Genomic DNA, 27,374 nt, shown 5'->3' with positions numbered 1-27,374 from the left:
CGTGATCATGTATCTCTGATGAGTAGTTTGAATTGAAATCAAGAGTCATAGGTAAAACTTTAAATAGTTAACATGTTAAAGGGTATTTTATTAAACTTCCCAAAAAATAAATTTCAACTGGTCGCCTAAAAAAAATGGAAATTTAAATATTGAAGAGGAATCATCTAATTTTTGGACAAAATAGTTCTCTTGTGGTCCGTAGGTGGATCTCAAAGTTCTAAATTAAAAAATCATACTAAATACCTTTTAGGCCTAAGGGAGCAAATGAATAGTATAGTCTAGCAGGAATACATTATATTCGCCTTTCATTATGATTTGCATAAAAAAATTAATGTCAATTTTCTTAGGTTGAAATTTTTTACATCTTTATTTTTCTATCGCACTTTTTAAATTCGCCTTTATCAATCTCAACAAAAAATTATTAATTTAATACTAAACTCCTCATGATATAAGCCACAAGAAAACTTCAAATATAGACAACAACAAAATTCCCCTGCCCGGATTTTGTATTACTTTGGTAAAAACTTTGTCCTTTTCCTTTTAAGGGTGTGTTTTGTCTAAGGCTGAGGCCCTAAACAATCAGAATAAGGTGCACCTTAAAATAATGTCAAACGATGTCATTTTAGTACCAATGATCTTTATGATGGACCAAATATTTATTTTCATGTCCAATTATAAAATTCAAAGTTCCAAAAATATTTTAGATCAAGCAGATCTATAAATACTTGAAAATATTAAAAATTGACGGCCCAGATAATGCATTACAAGATATACTATATTCAAGTCCTTATATATATATTATGTAAATGTATCTCAAGGTCGAGATGATTGGATTTGAGGGTTTTTTGATCTTTTTGTAATGGGTATTACAAATGTTGCAAATGGACGTTGCGTCACTCATCTTGTCAAAAAAGAAAAAGAAAAAAAAGAGGGTATTACTTGGGTAAATATTTAAGGGAAAAGTTCATGTAGAGCCGAGGCTCTAAACAATCAAATTAGAGCCTACCTCAAAACTTTTACTAGAAGAGATTGTTTTGTTGCCCAAATATCCTAAAATTGATCATCTCGACATCAAGATGCATGGACATGAGAAAAAAAAGGATTTCAAGTTTTGGAAATAATGTATGTTGTGTTGTAATGCATTTTTGGACCGCCAATTTTCAATATTTTCAAGTTTTCATAGATCTATCGATCTACACCATTTTTGAAGCTTTGAAATTTATAAATAAAAGTAAAAATATATTCTAATGCTATCACAAAAATTTCATGTGTTGCAACCGCATTTCTTGACACTATTTGAAGATAGGCTCTAATTTGATTGTTTAGAGCCTAGGCTCTATACAAACTGCACCCAAAATTTAATTCCAATGCGTGGCCCAATCATCCAAAGAACCATTTTATTTCATCCATGCCATGCAAGGGAAACATTTATATGTGGGCTAGCCGTCCGATCTAAATAGATATTGTGAATAATTTCAATTAAAAAGTCACCCCAAAAACTGTTCTATTTTAAATTATTCGATAAACCACCACCTCTTATAAGGCCGCGTCTCGTGAAAATAAAAAAGATTTCTAACTAAAGCAGCCCTCTAATTACGTGGGTACTTTGGTAAATTATTTTATTAAGAAACCTCTTTCCAATTAAGTGGAAAAAAAAGAAGAAAAGAGGGCTCTTTATAGTGAAATGATTTATAAGATAATAGAAAGTCTACAAACTTTTTATCTTTTGTACATAGAGATCACTATTATTTTTACTCGATGTCAAGTTGCATGGCTTAAGGTGAGTAACGAATTCCAAAAGAAATAAAATAATTTAGAACTTTGTTTATGCCACATTGGATGGCTTGGATTGAGTCCAACTTTTTTTTTAGAACTGTCTATTCAATGACATTTTTACAACACTTTGAAATTTAAAAGACGAGAATAATTGTGACTTCCATTAAAAAAAATAAATAATCTCTCTACAGAAAATCCCATAAGATAGGTATGTTTGTATAAGGTTACAACCTTAAATAATCCAATTAAGGCACCTAATTTTTATTATAAATATAACTTAATATAAAATATTCTTAGACTAACTTGAGAATCAATGTTCATCTCTAATTAAAAAATTTTAGACTCTAAAAATAATTCAAATCAAGTATATTTATAAACACAAAATCTTAAAAATAGACGTTCCTAATAATGTATTTCAAGATACACTATTTTACATACTAACATCCTTTTTTTTTTTTCATATTCATACATATTCATACATCTCGATATCGAGATCATCAATTTGGGGTTTTCCTACATCGAAATTAGATTTATGAAGTGGACCTTTAATTCTACATTTTAATGTTGTAACCATATACAAACGTTATTGCAAAAACCAAACAGTCAACCGTTTGATCAAAATCAGACACTTGTAGGCTAACTTGTATTTTATATATTTTATGTGAGGGGACAATGTAGAAAAGTTTCCTCAAGCAAATACTTGGGCGGAAATACATTAATCCGTTACACCATGTGGATTTAACTTTTTTCTCTCTTCCTCGCTACATATTCACTTTTTTTTCTCAAGGTATTGCATTTCTACTTCTTTGTATTTTTGCTTTGGAAAATACTTTCAGGTACTATTTCCTACATTTTCCTAATCTCTCACAAACGACAAAATCACCATTAATGTCCCGAAAAATCTCCTCCTAAGGGTCATTTATTTGAAAGAAGAAATACATGAAACCCACATTACATTCTCAAGAGAAGCAACCACCAGCCAAGAAAGATCTAAAATCAGGTTGATTTGGAAAAAAAAATGTACTAAGATCTATAAGATCATGGTAAAGTTGCCATATGGTCATCACCGTCTAATCAACGTTCATAGGTGAGCGATATACTGTTGAATTAGTGAGAAATGTTTGGCATGATCCTTCTCCATCTCTAGCCATTCCTGTGGTGATGCCTCGTTTCAACCACAACATTAACATGATCATACTAATCAGACTCAAATACTATTTGGTTGTGGCTCAAAATGTAAGATCACAACAAGATTTTGCTTCTCTTTTTGTTTCATTTCCTTGCCACGTGCATTCCCATTCTCCTTGTAAAACTATGACTTCCAAATCACCCTCTCATTCTATTGGGCAGTATGAGGATCAAGCAAGGGACAAATACATCAAAATCTATGGATACAAGGCGGCCTGCTAGGAAATGGCCAAACCACAGCTTAATTTTGATATATAAAAAAACAGTGCTAAGCAGGACGCATTGAAAAGGCAAAAATGCAAAATTCTACGGAACCCGGACGAGATATACAAGGTGAGTAAAATGAGACAAAATGGGCATTTACAAGCATGCTGTTCTTCATGTACTCAAGTCTCCTACCAATGTACACTAGCAAGGGATGCAGATTCAGTTTCTCCTCCTACGAGAACGTCGAAGACCCTGCAGGAAAAAAACACATCATAAGCAACACAAACTCATACACTTAGCACAGAAATAGGTAAGAGTTGAACCCCTGGCACATGCAAATGCATGATGAGAGAGAGAGAGAGAGAGATGAGAAACTGTGTACAAACACGGAAGATAATAACTGCTGGAATAAATTAAAAAAACAAACAAGAGAAGACGCGAAAAGACGGAGCAAATTGTCTTTAGGAAAGGCCCTGTCGCTTTACTAGGACACCTTAGTAGCAGAGAAGTTTTCTAAACCTATTTGTCATAAAAGCCACTAATTAGGCATCCGAAGATTGAAGCAAACCATAGAATACTGTACTGTTATACATATTCTGGAACTCTCTCTTATTATGCATTGTAACTCTTGCTGCGTTAGCTTTTCAATCTCTAGTGCTATTTATTCTGTGGGAACTCCTGTATCTGTTATTCCTTCTAGAAACTACAATCAAATGCTGTTCAAGAGATTTCCAATTTTAAAAATTAGTATATAAGACAGTTTTTTACAAAGCACTTGTGCATATAGAGTATATAAAAGTGGTGGCAAATGCAGTGTATATGTTTCTGAATAAAATATTAAAACAAAACTCACAATGTTAGTAACTTCTGACACCGACGTTGTGGTAGTAGAAGCTCCTGGCTTGCGTACTCTCCGGCCTGGCTCCCTTTTTCCTGTACAAAAATTTCACACAATTAGATGACAGGGAAACCATCCATAGGATGCGGGCATGGTTTTAGTAATCAAACTTACTCCGGCATTATCAATAAATATAAAAAATGCATTATCAAGTGCATCACCAATAACACGAAATACTCCAAGATTTGACCAATATGCTCCAGAGACATTCTCAATATGTTCAAGTTATGGGCCCACCTCTCTCAAACCCTTTACATGCAAATCACAGACATCCCACAAGGCTAAAGTGGATTTTGATTCAACAATAAAGTGTGTGGGAGCACGAAATCCTAGACTTGAAGCAATCAAGTTGGAAAAAGCATTCAAATAGATAGCATCATGAAGTATCTATTCATAGACGTGCAAGCATGTGCCCATACATGCACACATTAGGAATTATCCACCTTGCACAACCACCTGAAATAGTCAAGTTGCTTTAAATTGGGCTGCGAACATGAAATCTTTATGATCAGACACTAATACAGTTATAAGGATAATTTTGTTGACATTTCCTATTCCACGCCGTTGCATGTGTGCATGCTCACATGCATTTGTCATGTCAATGGTCTCTACCTTCACATATAGAACAGGTTTTTAGTTCCTGGAAGCCATGAGTATACAGGCAGCACCTGCAGAAGTTTCTTATTTTATAATCAGTTGTTAGAAAAGGATCAAAACTCACTTCGTGATAAGAAACGGCCAAATCTACGATACACATTGAGAGTTCTTCTCAACATCCCCAAATCTACAATATATTAGGCATCACTAAAATGCCTAACATATTAACAGCTAAATAAGAGAAAAAGGAGAAATCACCTGCAGTCACTTCACTATCCACTTTGCTTATGTCCTCTTCTGCTTTGTCTGATGAAGATGGTACACAGACCATGTTATCTTCACCGGAATTATCAAGCTCTTCATCACTCACATCACTACTGAGATTAAAATCCAGCACAATCTCACTGCAACAATAACATTAATCAATCCAAAGAATATAAAATAATTCCCAAAAACAAAATGCATTTTCTTACTGCGCGTGAGAAGATTCTGTTTCACCCATTGTCGAAACTTCAGTAGCAATAAATGAACTTCTGTGATGATCTTTACTGTGAAAAGTCAGGGAGCACCATGTCATCGTAACTAAGGCAAGACTAACTCATGGAATGGGCTTTTCCAAGACAAAAATGGTACAACAAAATCCAAAGGAAACTTTAGATAAACTGGACGTATTGGATGAAATAAGCCATTCCAGCACTCCAAAGAAAATAATAAAGCAGAACACGGGTATCGTCATCATATAACAGTTATCATGTGTCATCTATGCCGTGTAAGGGAAGAAATATCAATGGGGTTACACGAGATTTCAAGGACCATGTAACACAATGAGCAGTAATATAGGTCCACTGCTGACCTTCAAAGGTTTAGGGAATCAGAAGACAGCCACAAGAATCATCAGGTCATTCAACACTTATAATGATAATTACAAACAACAAAAGAGGACTAGTCTGTCGTAAAAGCATACCCCAGACTGCAGATCTGATTAACTATGAGTAATTTAAACACGAGACACTTCTGAAAACTTGCATGCTTTTCTCAATCTAAACCAGAATTCTACTTCGTCAGTAGCGTATCTGCATACCAAATTTGAGCCACACCTAATGGAAAGCAGCCTCATGGAAAACTATATCCATTTGACTATGATAAGTCAAATACAGGTGAATGATGATATATACATATAACAAAATATCGCCTCGTTCTTGGTGAAATATGTCCATTTCAAACAAATGTGGTATACATATTTCTCGTTATATTTGTACATATGTGGAAATCTTTAAAAGAAGTGCCTATGCAGAATTTCATCATCATCATTTTAGCCTTTTCCCAATTAATTGAGGTTGGCTATGTGAATCCTGGTTTTCCATTCTGCTCTATTAAAGGCCATATCCTTAGTGACGCCATAAGTAAAATAAAATTTTTTCTCCTTTTCTTTTATTTCTGTATCTGAATTCCACTTACAAGTGCCACAATGCACACTTCTGTAAACAATAAATAACCCAAAAACAACAAAGGATCTTAGTTTTTACTGCCAAATAGAATAAGACACAATCCAAGAATGAAAAAAGCACTTCCATTAACAATTTTAGTACAATCAATATTCTTGAATATTTAAATAAACACGCAAAGATGACGGGAAAATAAAAGCAAACAACATAGGAGACTTACTCAAATTTGCGTAGGGCTAGGGTCACCCCCATAGGTTTTATTACACCCCACACCCGATTTCTTTACTGATTTTGCACTCTGATCCTATTAAGCTTGATGGATTTTCTAAGCCGGGATGCTTCTTTTAGCTATACCTCACAAATCTAGCATTTTATGAGAACATAGTTTAGACCTAGGGTTTTATGTAACCCTTTGAAATGGCACAAGGCACCTGCCTTCTTCTTACGGATGGGAATGCATCCCTCTATAAGCCCTAGGCGGTGCGCACCACCTCCTTAAGAACTCTTACGGTGGTGCATGCCACCAACGAGAGAGAGAGAGAGAGAGAGAGAGAGGGGGGGGAGGGGGGGGTGGGGGTGGGGGGGGTGTCCCCTCCTTTATAGGCCCCAAGGGCCCTATGTATTGCCTGTACAGTTAAGACTTATCATGACCAATAAGAATTTTGTGGGATGAAAAAGGATAGATCTATGTCATCCATCTATAAATCAAGTATCATGATTTAGGGAGGAATCTAGAAACCTTATTCCCTGAATGTTTGACCTATATCTCACTTTTAGTCAAACTAGGATACGAACAATCTTAAATTCTTGAACTTCCTTTATCTCTAACAAAATTGAAGGAAGTCAAAAAAAAAAAAAATGTGGTCAAAGATACAAACAATATTTTCATATAATCGACTCCCACAAAATAATGACATAAATCATGTTTCAAAAAGATTTCCTTAACTTAAATGAGACATCAAATTTCATATAAATAAAAACTAAAAAGCAAGAGAGGCGGGCATGCCATCTCCATGTGTGAGGTGTGGGCCGGTCCAATGGGTTCCACACGCGACCCATGTGATGTGGTGCACATGTGGGGCTAGCTCCAAAGGTCCATGTGCCCCTCTGCATTGTTGGAATCATGTCCCTTCAAGGCCTTAAATTCCGACATTTTGGATAGCTCTTAACTTCAATGGGAGTAAAAGAGCGACATGACTCCAGGATCTTGACACACTGGGTCCAAAAGTCACAGAAACCCGAGTGGGTCATGAGGAAGATTTATATGCATGGGAGGTACCGAGAGGGTTAAGGGTTACCTCTTGTTAAGGCTGGTTATTATGTTTCTGACTTGTGATGAAGAGATGGGCTAGAGCAATGCGATTTATATGTTTATATGATTATGTGATATGAGCTCGATGATGAGATAGCCATGTATGGCATGTATAGGGGCCAATAGAGGGCATTTGTCTAAATCCTTGACTCTTAAAACCTTGTAGAATGTGCATAAATGATTGCAATGCATGGGAAGCCGCTCTTACAGGTCCACTGGGAAGAGGCACGGACATGTGCCAAGAGAGGAACCCCCACACCATGTGTGTGCATGTCCTCTTGGGGCTTCAGAGTCACTCATTGGTTTGACTTTGATGGACTAAGAACATGAGCCCCTGATTATAAACTGTGGGTCATAAGTTAGTTGGGTCATACCAGAAAGTGGTTTTGGATTCTGGGTCTAGTCGAGTGAAGTACTTTGATTCATAATTCAACTCCAAAGATCCTAATTTCCCTTGTAAATGCTTTTTAAATAATGTCAAAATGATTTATTTTGAGGAAAATCATTAGTGGATTTTTGAGAATTTTTCTAAGAAAGACAATGCATTTTCCATAATATTTGCATGAAATGATAATTAAGGACAGCCCCACAGGACACACACGGGACACCCAAATGACCAATGGGTGTCCACATGGAGGTCTAGGGGGTCCCACGTCACCCCAAATGGAGGATGCATGGGGTTGACATCAACCCCCCTTGGGGTCCCCCATGTCCTTTTGTTGAATTCAGTAAAGGGCATTGTATTATGGTATTTTATGCAATACTGTGATTTTGGAAAAATATTTTGAGCACATGTTAAATGTGAAAAGCAAGGGGTTTGTACACATGTGTGAGGTTTTTAAAAGGGGCATGATTTCATTAGCCTCACATGCTCTTATAAAATGGAGGGCACTTTTTAATTATCCTTTTTGCTGGAATTTTGACAAATTACCACGAGGGTATACCCTCCATCTTGGGTTTTGGTTCAATTAAATGTAAAGAACAAGGCATTTTGATAATTGGGAAATTGGAGTGAATTAAAAGAGGATAACGGTGTTTAAATCTATACCACAAATCTTGATGGCATGATGGTGAATGGTGGGCTAGGATCAAGCCTCTCTTAATAGCCATTGGATGAATACATGGAGCGTCAAGATTCATCAATCTAGAAGCATCTATACACTTAATGGTTAAAAGCTTATAAATACTCCCCCTTAAGCCTCCATTCTACACGAGTTCACACAGTCTCTCTCTAAGTGGCACGCCACTTTTTCTCTCTCTACCCTCCTAGAGTCGCACGACCAAAGGCCTTCTCTTCCTTTCTCTCTCTTGAATGTTGGTTTGAAGGTGAACCAATGGTGAACTCCACTAATGGTGAACCAGAGCTCAAATTTAAGCCATGAATGATCTAGTCTTAAGGTCACTTCAATTTCCTTTGATTCTAGTTGATTCTTCTTGCTGTAAATTACAGCAAGCTATCTTCATCATTTAATGTTAGATCATTGATCTCTTGAATCAACCTTGATCCCTCTTGATCCATATAGTTGAAGGCATCTTCTATGCATAATTTGATCTAGTTTCCATGAGCTTCTACCTATGATTTTTGGAGCATTTTTTACTAATATTTTTATGTGATTTTCATGACCAAATTAGTCAATTAGATCTTCATTTTGATGGCTCAAATTCTTATTTTCATAAGAGGAGATTATGCCGAATTTATGTAGCATGAATTGTGAATTAAATTGAACTGGTTTTGTGTTTTAAGAGCCTCGATTTCTCCCATGATTTTTTCATTTTCTTTGATCTCTTGATCTCTGTAAATCCTTCCATGTTTTAAATATATATCAGTAGATACTTGGTTTCCCACTCCTGAGATGATGAATTTGGCCAAATTTTGACTTATGTCATCACATGTTACCCAATGGCACATGCTAAAGACTCAAAGCCGTAAACTGAGCACCCGAGAGCTCTAATTGGCTTCCCATGGACATGTTGCATTATACACTTGAGTCTATTTGTGTTGTTATGTTGGAGATCATGTCATATTGAGTTTTATGGAGTTTATTGACGTATAATTTGCATTGTAATTTTCTATGGTGCAGAATTTTCAAAAGCACCTCATACATTGTAGTTTGATGAATCTCCTTGAGTAGTTTATTTTGTTAGGACAAGGGACCCTAATTGAGTTGTATTTTCTTTTTGTTTAGTGTATTTTGAAATCATTTATCCACTGTAACCATGGTAACCTTGCTGTAGTTTCAATTTGTAAGTTGAAGTTCAAGAGTATTGTGTAAAATTGTATTGTTTTGAGTTTTAACATATTGTACTCTTAAGTGTATGAGATTTGGTTTCTATACACTCTCATACAGTACCACAATTTCAGAAACAACCTCTACGCGTGTCTTTTTTTTTTATCACTGAAATCAATTTTAAAAATTATGAAAAAAATTTCTAAAATTAACAGAAACATTAATTATATTAAAAACAAAATATTTAGATGTAGATTGGTACCAGTGGATCAAGATAAGTAACTGTCAAGAAACTCCTCCCGACCCAATAACCGCAATCCACGACTATCTACTCAAACTAACCCACCAAGACCCATGACCCACAGTCTCATGCAGAGGCCCATGAATGACTAATCAAATTCGACCAATAGATAAGAACCGCAGTCTTCGAATGTGGATTACAGGTTGCGACCCTTAAGAGCAAGTAACACGCACATTACCAGTACCCCTTTTCAGGGTTGCTTCATGGTAATGTGGTTGTCATGTGTACCTACCGTACGGAGTTTGTTGAAGATTTAACTCTCGCTCTCACAAGCCTATATCTGCACACACGAGACCACAAAGTTCCGACCTATAAACCATCCTTGAGCATCTCTCCAACATCAAGGGATGGCCCTATGAAAAACCTTTTTCAGTAGTAACGTACGCCCACGGGTAAGGGTTTTAGACATGACTAGGGTCATAGACTGCCTAATCCTAAGTCAGTCAACAAACACACACACTCCCACTGAAGTGTATAATCCACTATAATTTATATTTACATGCTCTCATAGCCTTTAAAGGCCACAAAACCCCAACAAACTTAACACATAAAGGTCAACTGAAAAATTGAAAATTTTCCATTACTATCACAATCTTTAGACCATTCGTAATAAATCACAATATTTCAACCATTATGACCTATGTTACCCAGACACTAAAACAAGTGTCAGTTTGGATATGTTCCAAAGGTGTTTGACATGGGAAACACAAATTAAAAAATGGTAAGAAACTTTTATACATTTACTTAGAAAAATGAAAAACATAAAAATTACAGAGAAATATTACAATTTTTTTTAGAAAGCATAAGATTGGATTATAGGATATGGTCAAAATTGTGAATTGAAGGGATTTGAACAAAAGAGTATTTGATGCAAGATAGGGTCGCATTTGTGAAAACATGTAATTTGAACGTAGGATATTTGAAAACATGTGATTTGAGCGTAGGATATGGCACTGGTGTCCACAAAAAGGTAGTGACATCACCCAACACCTAAAGTTTTAATTTTTTTTATTAAAAAGCAAAATCTATGAACAATTTTGCATCAATTTCCCATTTCGAAAACATTTAGAAACACAAACATCAGCGAATTTTACAATATTGGATAGCATAGAGGCGGGATTCGAACTTGGGACTAATCAAGCCCAAGCCTGAATCCTCTTTATTGATATAGCAACCTCTTAATAATATGTGTGATATAAATGAGCTTCATTTGAATAATACATCATGCTCACCATTATTACCATTAAAAGTTATTTGTTATTTAAGTTCTAGGACCTAATTGTGCTTTTATATTTGTATTGGCCTTATGCTATTTAATTAAGCGTATACCCTTTGCAATCTTAAATGGAATAACACCACACTCAGTTCCCTTGTAATGCTCCATAGTTTGTTGTTCCTCCTCAAGTGTTTTGAGTGTATTTTTTTGCTCATATGTTAGATACTGGTAACGATAAGCTAGATCCCCGGCGTGTCAAGTTTGTCTTTCTCGGGTATTCATGCTTCCATAAAGGTTATCGTTATTATCATCCTGGTTTATGAAAGAAATTTGTTTGTGTTGATGTTATCTTTTTTAAAATACTCTTTATTTTTCAGAAGAGAGTCGTGTGCTTGACACAAGTATTTTTATCCTGCCTTTAAAGAAGTTTCAAAGTCCTTTCCTTCTATGATTCCTCTTCCTATTCATGTTGATACTTCTTCTTCACCCCAATTACCTAACTCCACTGAATCTAGCACATATACATATCATGATGTTTCCTAGGAGCAGCCCATAAATGTTTATACCAGAAGAAAATGTAGGGTGGACATCCCTCACTATCTTCATATATTGATCCACGTCCTTTTTATGATGATGATGCACTTAATGCCATTTGTAAAGGTATCAAGTCTTGTACTCAACATACGATTGCACATTTTGTTACCTTTACAAATTTGTCTCCATCATATCAAAGTTTTGTTTTAGCTCTTTTATCTATTTATTTTCCTAAGACCTATCAAGAAGAACTTTCTCATACTAGGTGGAAGAAAGCGATGGAAGAAGAGATGGATGCACTATTTCATTCAAATGGAACATAGGAACTCACAGAGTTACCAGCTGGAAAAATGATTGTTGGGTGTCACTGGGTTTCTGCAATCAAATATCAACCTGATGGCACTGTAGGAAAATTAAAAGCCAGATTGGTTGCCAACAGGTACACACAAACATTTAGCATTGACTACTTTGAAACATTTGCCCATGTTGCTAAGCTTAATTCAATTCGAGTGGTTATATATATGTGGCTACCATCAAGGGATGGCCATTGTAGCAGCTTGACATCAAGAATGCTTTCCCCCATGATGATTTACAAGAGGTGTACATCGAGCAACCACCTGGGTTTGTTGCTTATGGGTGTGTAAGTTGAAGAAAGCCATTTATGGCCTGAAACAGACCCTATGTGCATGGTTCCAAAAATTTATAGAAATTGTAGAGGCACATGGATTAGGAGCAGTCATGTAAATCATGAGGTGTTTATTTGGAAATAGGACTCCTGAATAATTGTTTTAATTGTCAACATTGATGATATTGCCATTACTGGCAATGATTAAGAAAGAATCAGTTATTTGAAAAGACATCTAAAACAATATATTTAGATGGAGGATTTAGGCTCGCTGCAACATTTTCTAGGAATTGAAGTAGCCAGATAAAGTATGGCATTAGTTTGGCTCAAAGAAAATACATGACTGATTTGTTGACAGAAACTGGAATGTTGGGTGTAGACTAGTGGATACGCCTATGGATTCAAATGCAAAATTATTGGCCAATAAGTGGAAGTTATTTGAGGATTCATGAATGTAAAAATGATTCGTACGCAAGTTGATTTATTTTACCATCACCAGGTCTGATATTGCTTTTGCAGTAAGAGTTGTAAGCTGGTTTATGCACGCTCCAAGGATTCCTCACTGAGATGCTGCTGGTAGGATTTCAAGGCATCTAAAGGGAGCCCCGGATTAAGGTTTGATTTACAAGCCAAACAATGATTTAGCCATTGAAAGTTACTCGGATGCTGATTGAGGCAAGTTCACCATCTGACAGGCGGGTCTTCCACAGGTTATTATGCAAGGTCACATGGAGAAGCACAAAAACAAATGTTGTGGCCAGATGTAGTGCAGGGCTAGGTATAGAGCAATGCCATGTAACATTGATGTGGCTGAAAACACTAACGCAGGAGTGGGTTTTACAATTGTTAAACCCACGAAGATGCGATAATAAAGCTGCCACTTATATAGCCAATAATCTAGTATTTTATGAAAGGACCAAGCATATTGAAGTAGACAGTCATGCAAATGAGAGAGAGTTGCCACTAAGCAGGTGTTTACTCCATACGTGAAATCTAATGTTCAACTAGTAAACATTTTCACGGAAGGCCCTGGTCATAATATGTTCCAAACTATTTGTTCCAAGCTAGGCATGGGTAACATTTATGCTCAAGCTTGAGGGCAGTGCTAGAGTCCTTTGTTATTCTAGTTCTAGTACCGAATTTCCTTTGTTATTTGTATGGGCAGTTTAGTCCTTTCATATTTTTTATAATACATAGTAGTCAACGCACTCACTCTTCTCTCACACATCTCTTTCATATATCTCTATCTATTCTCTCTTCTCTCCCTAGGTTCTCTAACAATTGCTTGCTCTAAATTTCTGAGTTTCCTTCAGTAGATATGCAAATTCCTAACTTCCAAAAGTCAAAAAGAATTATTTATGTTCTCCATTAATTTGACTCAACAGTTTCAGAATGCCTGGACAGTTCATTTCTTCACCAGGAGACGTTGACTTGGTAACACCCGTCAGGAGTAACCCAAATAAGTTGACACAAATTGGAATGAAAGTCAGGTGCAATGGCGCAGAATTGCTATTATGGCAAATATACTTCTTTACATGAAAAATGTCATCCACAGTCAGTGCAACCTTCTGCAGTGGAGTGTCTATTTCTTTCTATTTCTTCCAACGGACATAAGAGGGAGTATGGGCCCTTTCGTATGGATAAGGACATCTTTTAGGGGGGAAAAAATCAAATATACCTTGTCAATAAACCTTCAAAAACTTTAAACAATAGAGCTTATTCCTCATCAGAGAACGCAGATTACAACAGTTTATGAACCATGGTGCACTCTAAGATAAGGTTAAACAAGGGAAGTACAAGAAACACATTGAAATTTAACAGTATAATAATAGCATTCTGCAACACAGAAGACTGAAATCAAAAAGACCTACAGAGTCAGAAATTTCAATGAAATTCAACCTCTACAAATTTCAGTTCCCAAATAGTATACTCCAAAGTAAAATGCGGTGCAGAGACCGAGATACACATGACAGAGATTTGCTAAACTGAAATGTGCAGGAACGGATCTCCATTTTGAAGTGCTATTTATTCTACAATGAATAGTTCCAAATGAAAGAGTTCCATAGGATTTTCATGGAATTTCCTATTATTGGTACCAGTTAGGAACTACCCCATTTTTATAAAATAAATAAATAATATATAATACCCACATCATTTATTTTGTGAAACAGCAAGGTTTTTTTGGGTAAGTACCCACATCATTTATTTTGTGAAACAGCAAGGTTTTTTTGGGTAAGTACCCACATCATTTATTAACATTGTAGTTCGATGAGTTGAGCATGAATCAACAAGCTATAACGTAATCTAAAGTAGCTGACAAAAATTTCATCCATAAATAATTTCAGTTAACAAGAAAAAGGTTGTCTGATAAATTCCTTTAAAATTCCAAGTGAAATTTTCCTGATTTAAACCAACATCTTCTTGAGAAAGACTGGAAAAAAGCAGTCATGAGAACTCACCTTTCTGTTGAAAGAAGCCCGTTAGATTCCTGTAAAAGGATGAATTATATCACAATCAGCCATACCCAATACGCAACATAATAAAGTAATCTAGCTCACATACCTCATTATTAATCCGCTCCCAACACTCATTCGTTAAGCAAAGCCGCTCGATTTCCCCATTATCATATGATATCTTCCAAAAATAATTCAAGTTACAATGAGTTAAGAAAACGATACAAACTTAAAATAACTTAAATAAGTGAGCAAAGGCTACAATACAACAGTTAAATATCATGCACTTGGATGATACACACCAGTGATGAAATAAAAACCAAAAGAACAAAGGGAACGCCTTCAGATCATAAAATCCACAGAAGACACAAGAGTAGTGAATCAAATAAAAAATACGGAAGCTGATTTCGAACTCCATGTGGCATTCTCAAAGAAACTCCAGACTCCGCAGTCTCTTTCAAAAATTGATATAGCATAAGCAACCCACAATGTAACTGTAAATTTCTTCAACAGTTAAGTGCCAAATAAGCCAGAAAGTTTAAAACATGTTCCAAGTTGAACGGTACCATATTCAACAAGTCATACTTCCCTTTAGCTGTTCAAGTAAACAAACTTACACAAGTATCATAGTTGCTGGAACCTTGCAGGCAAGGTCATGGACCCGGTCCAGAACCTCAATCCCACAATTCCTGGCAGGGATCTTGGATGGAACACGGATCCCTATATAGTGATCCTTGTTTCTAGCGGGTTTGAACTCAGTTACAAGTGTAAGATACAGTGCATATGATGTTTTCTCTACTCGGCAGTGATTCGTATGCACTGATTCAGGTTTGTGCCCAATGCTAATATGATATAGGATTGTACGGACAACGATCCTAACCACAAGGATCTTCCAGCAATCCACAGTTCAGCGGACCGACCAGTTCCCTTTCCCAGGAACGCACCCAAAACGGACAACTATGACAAGCATACCATCATTACCATTGTTTTCAGGTAAATAAGAAAAACCAACAAAAGGTGGTTGCAGACAAACCACACCAGCAGGGATCTCGTTTGTTTGTGGGAAAAAGCATTTCCCAGAAAGCATTTCTCAGTATCAACTGTGATTTTGTTTCTGAAATTTGTTTCTTTTACACTTCGCTCACATTTTCCACATATTCTCCTCATATAACCCACCAATCACCACGTATTGTCCCTTTCTTTATCAGAAAAGTTGTGGGAACAAGAGTGCCACTGGAAAGGAGTTAACAAAAAATAAAATAAAACAAAATAAAAAAAGAAAAAAAAGGTAACGGATAGTAATAGCCAGAAATAACTAGAGCGCAATGGGTTTTGAGAGAAAGAAATGGTTCCTGGGTATGAGGGTCACTAAACTAAGTTTCTTGCAAGTTCCCAATGTTCTGCCAAAGTCTTCCACACATTCCCAGGCATTTCCATTAAATTCTAAATCACTTTACATGCTTTAATTCCGCCTCTTTGCCACATAATTAAAGGTCCACGCATTTTTCATGTTCTCATCTAAACATCAGTGGACTACTGAACATGTCTTTTTTTCCCACCATGTCTCTTGCATTTGTTTCACAATCCATTTCCTAGAAATGCATTTGTTATATTTTAAGAATTACCTACAAATGAAAGCATAAAATGCACCAAAAGCAGGCAAACTCGAATGAGCAGTATCATGCACTAACTAAGAGAGAATGCAAATGAAATTACTCAAATTGCATCTTCTCCCTCTGACGAAGCCGTAATACTCCAACCGAAAAAGACCTTAGATGTAAATATGAAATGGAAACCACATTATAGGCAGTGCAATTGCTGCTAAATAAAGTACAAGTGCAAGAATGGGCACTAAAACAACTAAACAGCCCCCAACTGTCATAAACTCATCTTCAGTTTCTAGTATTCACTTTCTGAAACAAATGGAGCAAAGATTGAATTGACATAGATCTTAAAATAAAAAATAGGTGACATTGTGGTCTCTATTCAGGGAAGATTCAGAAATTGGATACACAAGATACAAATTAAAAAATTAGCAATAACTCCCCCATTTAAGTTAGAGAATTGCAAAAGAACTACCCTGAAGGCTTTGGAGATCCTTAAAATACCACATATTGAAGAAACGCTAACTCACATATGATAACGCACTTCATTGGTATAGATGATGTGATTTGGAATACTCATCTTAAGAAACCCAAATTAACTTAACAAAATAGAGATTTGTGGCTGCAGCATCAAGAGAAATAGATGCAAGAGACACACCAAGCTTCTACATAACATAACTCCAGTTATCATATAGTGAAATGATCAAAGTGTCTTTCATGCTTAAACAAGCATATTTAGCTAAGAAGATACAAAGTCTTAACACTTTTTTAAGGCATGGAAGCAAAATTTTAAGTTAAAACGATTTCTCTAGCACTTCTCAAAGAAATGGCAATCCATAAATTCACAAATGCAGCTGCTAAATGCACCCCTTCAAAGAGCATAATTTGGCTCAACCATAAAAAAGTACACGAAAAAATGACGAAAGGCAGATACCCTTGCTGCACTTTTGGACAAGTTTCTCTTATAGTGTAGAATATTTTCACATGAGCATTCCCAAATCAATTTAAGGTTATTTTTTGTACAGAAAAGAAGAATATAACATATCGCATCAAAGAAACACCATTTAAAATTCTACAGGTTCAACTTACCTTGTGTGTTTGGCTTTCATGATCAAACTCATTTACAATACCAATATAGAAGCTGCAGGAGACAGTAAAGAAATGTTACAACAAAGCAGAAAGATACAAAAGAATATTGTTTCAAAAGTTTACAGTTTACCACTTGTCAAATGGTGACCATAGTTTGATTCTCTGTCCAACCAACTCATCCACATCTTTAAGCTCCTTCAACACATGGCCCAGACAAACCACAGCCAGAATCAGAAAAGGAAATCGTCTGTGACCATTTTGGAACCAGAATCCAGAAAGTACCAAACTTTTTCTAACCTTAAACTTGAATGGTCTATTGCGTTTGCTTTCACAAAATTTCAGAGCCTCACTAGAAGTTTCACCGATCACCTTCTTTCCTTTACGAAGCCTGAAAATGCCGTTTAAGTTTCCTGCCTCCTTTTCAGATATTACTGAAGAAGTAGTTGATCGGTTCGCCGTGATAGAGCTAGTGAGAGGAACAAGTTTTTTTTTTAACACTCCAGACTCAATGTTCTTTGATGATTGTTTTAGCTTCTTATGGTCAGCGGAACCCGCAAATAGTAGTTGCTCCGAAATAGGTGATGGGGCACCTTTACGCTTTCCTTTTGGGTTGACTTGTTGATTTGATTTTACAAAATTTCCCTTTGCATGACGAACAGAATTGTCCCTTTCTTCTTCTACTTCACTCAGCAATGACTCAGCTTGCTTCCACGAAAGAAGTGTCTTTGAAGTGTTCTTTCTATCATTTGGAAGTAAAGAGCATTCCTGAAAATTTCTAGCTTGTTTTATTTGATGATTATTATCCAAACGGAACAAAAAGGTGCAGCCATCAGTTATTTCAAACAAACGCTGATTCAGATTTAGCATACAGAAAACAGCAAAATACTAAAAGATGGTGTATTATACTAAAAAGCTACCTGAGCACTACATGATCCAGACCCATTAAAGATCTTTTCTATGAGCTTTCCATCAATCAAATAATCCGATAGATGGTTCACATCACCCTGCCGAGATCAATGAAATAAGATACACAATAACCTTTTCAGGCATCGAACAGTAGAAAAATTATCTGTATGCATGTATACATACTTTCTCAGTCTTTGCATCCTCACTAACTCTATAAAATGATGCCGGCAGATACACCAATCTTGGTGTCTGAGCAGAAGAGGTGTTATGTCCAAATGCTTTTGTAACATGAATTCCAATATCAGATAAAATACATAACCTCTGCAGTGAAAAATAAAGAGTCAGTAAGTTATAAATATGAAATAATAAAGATAGGTACTTTTAGAAGAGCAACAAGACTTACAGAAGTCAGGCTTTTATCTGCAGCATCCTCAGCCTTTTTAATGGCAGAAAATATACTAACTATATATGATACATTGTCACACCCATCCTTGGAGTTATCCACAAGATCAGGGGTAATTAGTGCCTTCAAGAATAGAACCAGTGGGCTGCAAAGAACAAACAAAAAATACAATAAAGACAGGAGACAGGAAAAAGCATAAGAATATACCAAAATCCACACGCAGATCATATTGGCTGTATGAGCAAATGGAGCATATAATATTTCTCTAAGAAACAACATTTTTGAATATCTACCAGGAAAGCAATACAAAGTGTCCCAGGAAAACCACATGTTCTATTTTAAGCCTTTTCAAGATGTGAAGAGCTTCAAATCAACTAATTTTGTTGGAAACTTAAAAAAAACATAAGTGGTATTCCTCTGCCAGAAGCACCAATGAAAGATTATTTAATATACCTGCAAAATCTAGTATAAACATCTTCATCTTCAGAGTCTTGATCTGGGAAGCCTGGATCATGAGCAAGAACATGAACTAGGAACACCAGAACATATTCCGGGAAGTTCATCATGGTTGCACCTTCCAAATCTTGGATGGCAGATGCTTGACGTTTTTGAGCTTCTCGTCGGTATTCCTCAATGAATCCTGCTAAATATTTTGCTGACTAGATAATAAAACCAATTAAATAGAATCAAAGACATTAATCATTTCCTGATGGCAAATACAAAGGTACTGAGAGCACCATCAATGCATGACAGTCGCAACCTACATCATCACGGATATGTTTTAGGCAATCTGATGAAGCCAATGCAAATGAACATGCATATTTGTTTGGAATGGCATGCTCCTTCAAGAGCTTATGGATTTTTCCCAAAAAAAGCCTGCGAACATAATCAGATGAGTCCTGCAAGCACAAAGTATAACAGAAGGTCAAGAAAACAAGAGCAAGCAGGAGATTAATCAAAGCTATTTAGTTTAATTATAGGACAAGAGGATCTCCAATAAAGCCAATTTTGACTTAGGATCCCCACAAAGCCAATTTTGACTTAGGCAGTAAGGGCATGCATTTTCTGCAGAATATTGACTCAGTAGTTCTACATAATAGTTATAGCGGATTCATTTACACAGGACAAGTGCAACTCATTGAATCTTGGTATGCATCAAGAATGATATGCTCTACACGACTTGTACAGTACGTTTCCCAGGTCATGCTGATTTAAATTTTCAAAGATGCAAACATTGAATCAGTCTAAGTGGTCAGCCAATGTGAAAGAGGTTGACGGTGCACACAATTCAATATCAGCCTTTAAACTGCCCCAAATCAGCTAAATCCATATGAGACAGGAGTACCCCTGGTAGGTAAATCCAATGGGGATAATTTCAGAAAATTTACACCTGAAAAAAGTATGCACATACTAGAGGAGAAGTTATTATATCATGAAGTTGACTGAATACAAACACAGGTTATTGGGCAACAAACTTTCCCAACACTGATGGTGAAAGACGCTACGCAACGAGAAGCTAATAACGATATGCAGACGTGACTCCCCGGGAAGAGTTGACTTGCTAGAAAAAATAAGTAACATATAGTTTGTAATATTGTGCTGAAACCAAAAGAAATGATTGCATTGCAGAAACCAGAACTACTGTAAGCCATGCATAAGGAAAGGCTTATCAATATCCCAGGAGAAGTAATTAATGAAATGCTAAAAAATCGTTCAGAAGTCTCATCTTTAATAATCCAAAAAGAAAAAGAACTGGATCATATTGCCTTCTAACATTCAGCAACCCTTGCACATCATACTCCATAATGTCTATTTTAACCAATTAAAGCAAGCATTGCCCAAGAGTCGGTTCAAATATTAGTATGTTATTGCATCAGAGAGAGCCCAAATATACATGGACTGGAAGGTAGATTAATGATGCAAATCGCATCCGACGTGTTCAGGAATTAGGCTGAAATTTATTTTGGAGAAATTCTAGTGTGGGATTGGACTTCTTTATTTATTTTGTTAACGTGAATTATGGGACTTGGATGGGACTATTTCATTTAGTGGGCTTTAGTTATTGTTATGGGGGGACCAAGGAAGTATTTCATTTAGTAAGGGGGCAAGAGTAGTAATTGAGTCAAACTTACTTCTTTGGGATAAGTTTGAGTTTCTTTAGGTTGCTTTATTTAAGGGGTTTTTATTTTTATTTTTATGGGGTTTTATTTATGGGGTTTTTTGTATCTTTAGGAAAGGAAAGGAGAGGAGGTAGTCATGTGAGGTGGATTGAAAGTGATCCCTTCCCTTATGCTTGGTGGGACCCATGTGATGTTAGAGAGAAGTACATGAGAAAGAGAGATTGTGGATTGTGTGTGTGTGTGAGAGAGAGAGACAGAGAGAGAGAGAGATTTACGAAGTTTTTTTTTTTTTTTTGAGTATGAGATTTATGGAGTTTAATGTGGGAAAGCAAGAGGGAGAGGTTAACATGGGTGACATAAGGGGGTACAAACTTTAGAGAGGGAGTAAATTTTGGGACTTTATTGTTTTTGTTATTTTGACTTGTATTTAAGGTGAAACTTTCCCCTTAGAAAAGAGACTTGTTTTTTTTTTTTTGGTGAAAAGAATTATTCTATGAAAGAAGAAAGAGAGCTTCTTCTTCCCATGGCTTAATTTACAGCACCTTATTTCCTCCACTAGTTAAATTTTTGCTTGTCTAAGATCAAAAGAAAGTCGGATTTAATTTCCCAGGCTCCTTTCACATCAATTGACAACGATAGGAGTAGGCTGGGAAGCATCTTCCAGGAACAGATCTTCAGAAATAAAAATATATTTGATGATTGAAACACAAATGCTTACCTGAGCTCGTTGTACCGTTAAGTGAAAAAGCTGAGGTGATATATGCCAATCCCATCTCCGGGCAAGTCGGGCGACAGACTTTGCCGCAGCCAATCTGACATGAGCCTTGTCACTTTCACTGTATGCAGCATATAATATCATCAACCCGCGTGGGTACACAAAATTTCACGAGCCAAAAGCAGGAAATATAAATGAAAAGGAAGAAAAAACAGCATAGGTCCTGGTAGACACAAAAGAGAAAGAAGTCAATGACCCAAATCCAAAGAGTTGGGACAATATATGACCCACACGTGGGTCATGAGAAAACCAAGAAGTAAGAACAAATCTAGTCCTGCCCAAAAACGGCACAATTGTGGAAGTAAAGGAGACAATGAAATGCAGTCTTGAACTACAACAATGTCAACTTGGAAAGCTTAATGAAAACCAGTAACATTTGATGAAAGAAAAACCCAAAATTACTGTTTGAAGGTGAAACTAATTTCTAAAGAAAGCACCATTTCAACCTTGAAGGTGAAACTAATTTCTAAAGAAAGCACCATTTCAACCAGAGGTTGATTTAGCTTCATTGGAAAACATACCCTGTTGTACTGAGAGGATCAGATGGACTGAGATTCCAAAACTGGTACTGATGATAGCAAACGAATAGGACTAAATTGATCGACGCAGTTACTGATCACAGGACAACAAATCTGAAAGAAAAGGAGAGACATAACCTATGGCCTATAATTTGCAAGTACTCAAGCGACCCAAAAAGTAGAACTTTGTTTGGTGAGTCCACAGCAATAGAGGGAGGGAACAACGAACATAGAAGGGCTGCATCAATCCTTGTTCTAGATGAACTAGGATTGAGCCTTAGATCCTCATTACTAAAAGCTGAGGATACTGTTAAACTAGCACACAAGTGGTATGGCCAGCATTTTAAATTTCATCTTGAACATTATGGTGCCTTATTTTTTTGACATTTTGGCATTTTCATCATTTTCCTCATGCGTTATTTTAATACTATAATGAAACAATGTTACTCCTAATTTCCAGTATTAACATCAGGTGCCTTGATGGTTATGCTAGAACTAATGGCATATTTACCATCTTTCATTTAACCTTTGTCCCACATAAAAATAATAAGAGCATAACATCAAACTTAGTTGAGAAAATAAAATCAACTATGCTGGAAAACTGAAGATCATCAACTGCTTCTTACAAACCTTGAAAGAACTTCTTCAGAAATGTTTCCATACTGAAGTAGCTTCAACAAGATGCTCAACAACCCTTTAATGTTAAGATCATCACGAGCTCCTTTGTATGGTAAATAACTCTTGACGAGAGTTTTAAGCCCACATACCTGCACTTTAAATGTCATCAGTTCAGACAAGGACAAATCAAACAAGTACCATATGTATTGCACGCATATCCAATGTCACTCATGAAATCATTATCATCACACCAGCATAATACATTACCACTGTTTCCCAATGTATAGCATAAGTAGCCACTTGTGGAATAAAAGCCATCAACTAAAATGTGGAAGTACACTAGTTAGGACCACAAAGTCTTCACCTATGAGAAAATGATAAACTAATTGCGGAATGGGAAATTTCAGTTTTCGCATCACAAAAGCTGCAGTTAAAGTGGTTAGGGTGATGAGTATCTCCTTTGAGAACATCAGATTCCTCCTAATTCTTGCGCATATTTGGAGGATGTGAACCCTAGAAGGGCAACCAAGAAGAACAAGAAGAGCAAGCATTATTTGGATATCTTTCGTTATTCAAGTGTTATTTTTGGATTCTTCATTACTGTTATTTGCTGGACAAGTTAAGTACTCAATAGAAATTTTATCTAAAGTTGGGGTGTTTATTAAAGTTACATTTAAGTTGGGGCTGTTTTGGTCATTTAAATTAGATGAAGAGCGTTACCTTTTATGCTTAAGTTAGGGAATGGGAATCAATTACTTATTTTTATGAACAAATAATGTCCTTCAAATAAAAAAAGGATATAAAAGTGGTGCGTGGGGTTCTAGGCTTTTGACCCTAGCTTGGTGTGAGAAAGAAACCCTAGGGTTTCTCCTAGTTATTGCTTGTGCTTGGCTTGTTTTCTTCCTGATTTTACTGTTTATATCAATGTTCCCACATCAATTTGGTATCAGAGCCTGAAGTAACATTTAGTAACCAAGGGAAGGCCTCGTAGATTCCGCGTAACATGATTACACCTAGTAGACGAGGAAATGGGAAGGGACTTTTTTCTCCAAATCCTTAATGACCAGTATTGATTTCATGGGTGATTCAATCTGTGACAAGGAACCTTTTGATGAAGATGGTGATCCTGCCTTTAATAGTGATCCCATCTTTGATGAGGATCCGATATTTAATGATGATTTGGTGGGTGATGTTATCTATGAAGAAGAGCAAGGTGAAGTAAGGGAGGATCAAGGAGATGACGATGGTACTACGGATGTTATTTCTCCTAATGTCTTGCCTGAATATGGGGTACCATCTGAGGTGCGTCCTAAGGAATTGATGATATTTTCCTTTGAGCTTTTTGCTAGTGAATTTAATATCGAAGGTGCCCATCAAATGGTTGATTAGGTAATTCATGAGGTTGGAGTTCAACTTCAGCCATTGTCTTGTTTCAAGAGGAGAACCCCCACATCTAATGACTACGTGGGAGCTGAAGGAAATTAGGGGGGTAAAATAACATTAATCTTAAGCTGCTTCAAAGTTCGTGGTAGAATTATTCTTCGATGTGTTCATGACCAAGTATGTTGTGCTTATGCACTACAAGTATGGCAGCACCCAATAGGGCCCAAAACATGGTTGATCGAGTGTCTATGGGTGAAGTAGGAGATTGAGTGATGGTGTACCACAAGAGGGAAGACATCCAGCAGACAAATACAACAAGTCGAATGACCGAAAGCTGGGCAACAACGCTTACAAGGTCACTTTGCCATAGCATATTAGAGACTTCGGATATCTTCAATATTGCTGATCTGCCCGTATATCATGGGCCAGAGATGGATAACTCAAAGGCAAGCTCTCCTCAACCTAGGGAGAATGATGATGTGGAAAGTACATCATGTGGTCAAGGCGATGAGTATTCTTCTTTGGAAGCAGTAGATTCCTCCTAATTCTCGTGCATTTTTGGAGGATGTGAACCCTAGAGAGCTACCAAGAAGAACACGAAGAGCAATCATTATTTGGGATTCTTTTCTAGTTATTTTAGGGTAATTTTTTAATTTTTAATCACTTTACTTGTTGATCAGTTAGGGACTTAGTGGGAAATTTGTTTAAAGTTAGGGCAAGTTGCATTTAAGTTGGTACTGTTTTGGCCATTTTAAGTTAGATGAAGGGGATTAAGGACCTAAGACCTTCTATGTTTAATTTAGGGCATGGAGTTAATTACCTATTTGTATGGACGAAAAATGTCCTTTCGACATTAAAAGGATATGAAAGTGGAAGAATGGCACCGCATCTGCGCAGTGAGAATATCAAGAATGGCTCCGCGTCTGGGCGGACAGAAGGAGGTGGTGGAGCCTTGGGTAGAAGCATCTCTCAGAGGTCCAATAGTAGCGATCTTCACAGAAGGAACCAAGCGTTTACTTCTCCTTTTTTCAATTGGGAGGTAATTTATAACCTTGACCCTCGGCTTCCAGTCCCCCCTTCGGATCGTCGCCCATCCTCTATGAGTCACCTGAAAAGGCTGCATGTTAGTCCTACGTCTTACGCACAGGTCGTTGCCTCCATAACCTCTATTCCCCATGCTCCTCCTCCCCCACCACCCCCCTCGGACATCTTGATAGCCTCGTCCCCTCCTGCTCACCCCTTGATTATAGAAACTTCAAAATCAGTCTCTTGTCCACTTTCAAACCATTTGCAAGCTGCGCTTGTTGGTTACAGCGTAATGACATCAGGGGCATAGAAAAATGGGCACAAAAACTTTGGGAGGAACCTAATATTACATGCAGAACCATTTCTAGGGGAGGTATCCTTATCTCCTTCCTGTCTTCGACCTTGGCCCAGTAAATAGCCAGTAGTTGTTCTAACCTTTCCTTCAAAAGGGTAAAGTTGTTCCTGCAACCTTGGTCCCCCAAGGGAGGGTCTTCGTCACCTCTCAAATATTAGGTTACTTTTCACAACATCCCTCTTCATGCTTGGTCTCCAGTCATCTTCAAGAAACTTGCCCAAGCGTGGGCCAACTGATTTCCAATAACTGGAAATCCCTGGAGGTCCTTCCCATGGGGTCGATGCAAGTGTTGCTCGAGACCATAAACCCTTCCCTCATCTCTCCTACGATTTGGATCAAGGTAGATGATTCTTTCTTTCCTATTACTGCTAGATGGTCCTTGGCTTTGTGGAATCGACCTACAACAAAGAAGAAGGCTCCGCCAAAACAGTGGATTAAGGTCACTGAGAAATCCAGGTCCCGATCGTCTATACCGCATGCCTCCATGAGAACAACACGTGTTCCTCAACCAATACACGTGTCACTAGTCAGAGAACACATTAAATGTGCCAGAACAGGCGTATCACTTGTTGCAGTTCCATATGTGGATACACCTATACAGCACGCCTTAATGTCGCCACCCGCTCCCCCAAATCCCAAATCACCCTCGCTACGTGTCCAAGTAAACTGCTCCTCGCCGTCGTCTCTGCCATCGGGTACGATAACCTAACCACCCCATCAGCTTGTGCCACCAACCAAAGACAGCCACGTGAGCATCCTAGCCTCCACTCCTGTGCCATCGGGACTGCCTTCCGTCCCTTGCCCCCCTTCTCTCCCCTTGAGACACAATCCCTTGGCCTCCCCTCTTTTGTCCTTGGGCCATAATGGTCTTGTAACCCCAGCGGTCATGCCTCCCCCATCTGCTGCAGAGACGGTACCCATGTCAGAAGACTGCTCTATTTTAGTTCCCAATCTTCCCTTTCCCCAAGAGGCATCGAAGCATTCCCCTTATATCCCCCCCTCTACGAATGTAACCTTGGGGGTGAATCCCGACAAAGAGGTGCTACCCCTCGAGACTGTCTCAACAGATATATTTAGGCACGAGGCTCTGACTGAGGATCACTCTGTTTTGCTGGCAATTCCTCCCAACGAACGCCCTCTAGATTTGCTAGCCTACTCTTTGCACCCTACTACCTTTCCTCCTACCTCTTTCTCCCCCACCTTCCCAGACATGGACTGGTCCCACTACCCAATTGGCATCCTGATGGTTCACAGTTGTTCTCCCTCATCGCTGGACATGGAGGCTATTGCAACGATATTAGCCCATTACCTCCCTCTTTATCCCGCTCTTACTCTTATTTGTCGAGTCAACTCCTCGCTCATCTCTTTTTTCCGTACTCATGGTCACCCCCTCATTCCTCGCACAGCTTTTCCCCTTTTTTGAACTGCCTCTACCACAACTCCACCTTGCTCTCAACCCCTCCTTCATAGTGGGTCATATCATAGATACAGGGGCCTTCGTGTCCAATGATCCCCTACCTCTCTGCCTTCCCCCACCTTGCTATAGCCGTATCCCCTATCACCCTCCTAACCTTACGCCACCTTACCCTTCTCCTAATGACTCTGGTATTATCAATGCTTTCAATATCTCCCAATCTAACTACCAGCCCCCCCCCCCCCCTTTTCTTATCAGCCCTCCTGCCCCGCCTACACCGTGCTGCCTCGCTTCCATTCCGCTTTGCCCTCCTCAGCCAGGTTTTGAAGGCCTACGCCCTTTTAGCTACTCTTCCCAGGTGTCAGAGAACTCGTAGGAGGATT

The 27,374-nt window shown here is 37.6% G+C and overlaps 1 protein-coding gene across 10 annotated transcripts in view; it reads right to left on the bottom strand.

Moving 5' to 3' along the window:
• Window positions 1–3,013: 3,013 nt before the first annotated feature.
• The window catches only part of LOC18436768 (ARM repeat superfamily protein), a 75,199-nt gene continuing 50,838 nt past the window's right edge, over window positions 3,014–27,374 (bottom strand). For 6 of the 10 annotated variants that reach the window (XM_020668858.2, XM_020668859.2, XM_088852069.1 and 3 more), the window contains 16 exons: window positions 22,826–22,962; window positions 21,621–21,738; window positions 19,547–19,681; window positions 19,236–19,441; window positions 18,783–18,927; window positions 18,563–18,700; window positions 18,391–18,477; window positions 17,771–18,238; window positions 17,604–17,668; window positions 17,474–17,525; window positions 14,890–14,961; window positions 14,787–14,815; window positions 5,140–5,214; window positions 4,925–5,070; window positions 4,025–4,104; window positions 3,014–3,423 (listed from right to left, as the gene is read on the bottom strand). In XM_020668858.2, coding sequence (XP_020524517.1) covers window positions 3,391–3,423; window positions 4,025–4,104; window positions 4,925–5,070; window positions 5,140–5,214; window positions 14,787–14,815; window positions 14,890–14,961; window positions 17,474–17,525; window positions 17,604–17,668; window positions 17,771–18,238; window positions 18,391–18,477; window positions 18,563–18,700; window positions 18,783–18,927; window positions 19,236–19,441; window positions 19,547–19,681; window positions 21,621–21,738; window positions 22,826–22,962 — 1,986 coding nt within the window. In that variant the 3' untranslated portion in view covers window positions 3,014–3,390. Of the gene's footprint in view, window positions 3,424–4,024; window positions 4,105–4,924; window positions 5,071–5,139; window positions 5,215–14,786; window positions 14,816–14,889; window positions 14,962–17,473; window positions 17,526–17,603; window positions 17,669–17,770; window positions 18,239–18,390; window positions 18,478–18,562; window positions 18,701–18,782; window positions 18,928–19,235; window positions 19,442–19,546; window positions 19,682–21,620; window positions 21,739–22,825; window positions 22,968–27,374 lie in introns of those variants that run through there. The other 4 variants (XR_016044558.1, XR_016044556.1, XR_016044560.1 and 1 more) reach the window with 4 other exon arrangements.

This window comes from Amborella trichopoda, chromosome 11 (genome assembly GCF_054954075.1).
Source record: "Amborella trichopoda isolate Santa Cruz 75 chromosome 11, AtrichopodaSantaCruz75HAP2 v2.0, whole genome shotgun sequence".
NCBI classification, from domain to species: domain Eukaryota; kingdom Viridiplantae; phylum Streptophyta; class Magnoliopsida; order Amborellales; family Amborellaceae; genus Amborella; species Amborella trichopoda.
The sequence above is the reverse complement of the archived record's forward strand: the minus strand, read 5'-3'. Positions and strand labels throughout refer to the sequence as shown.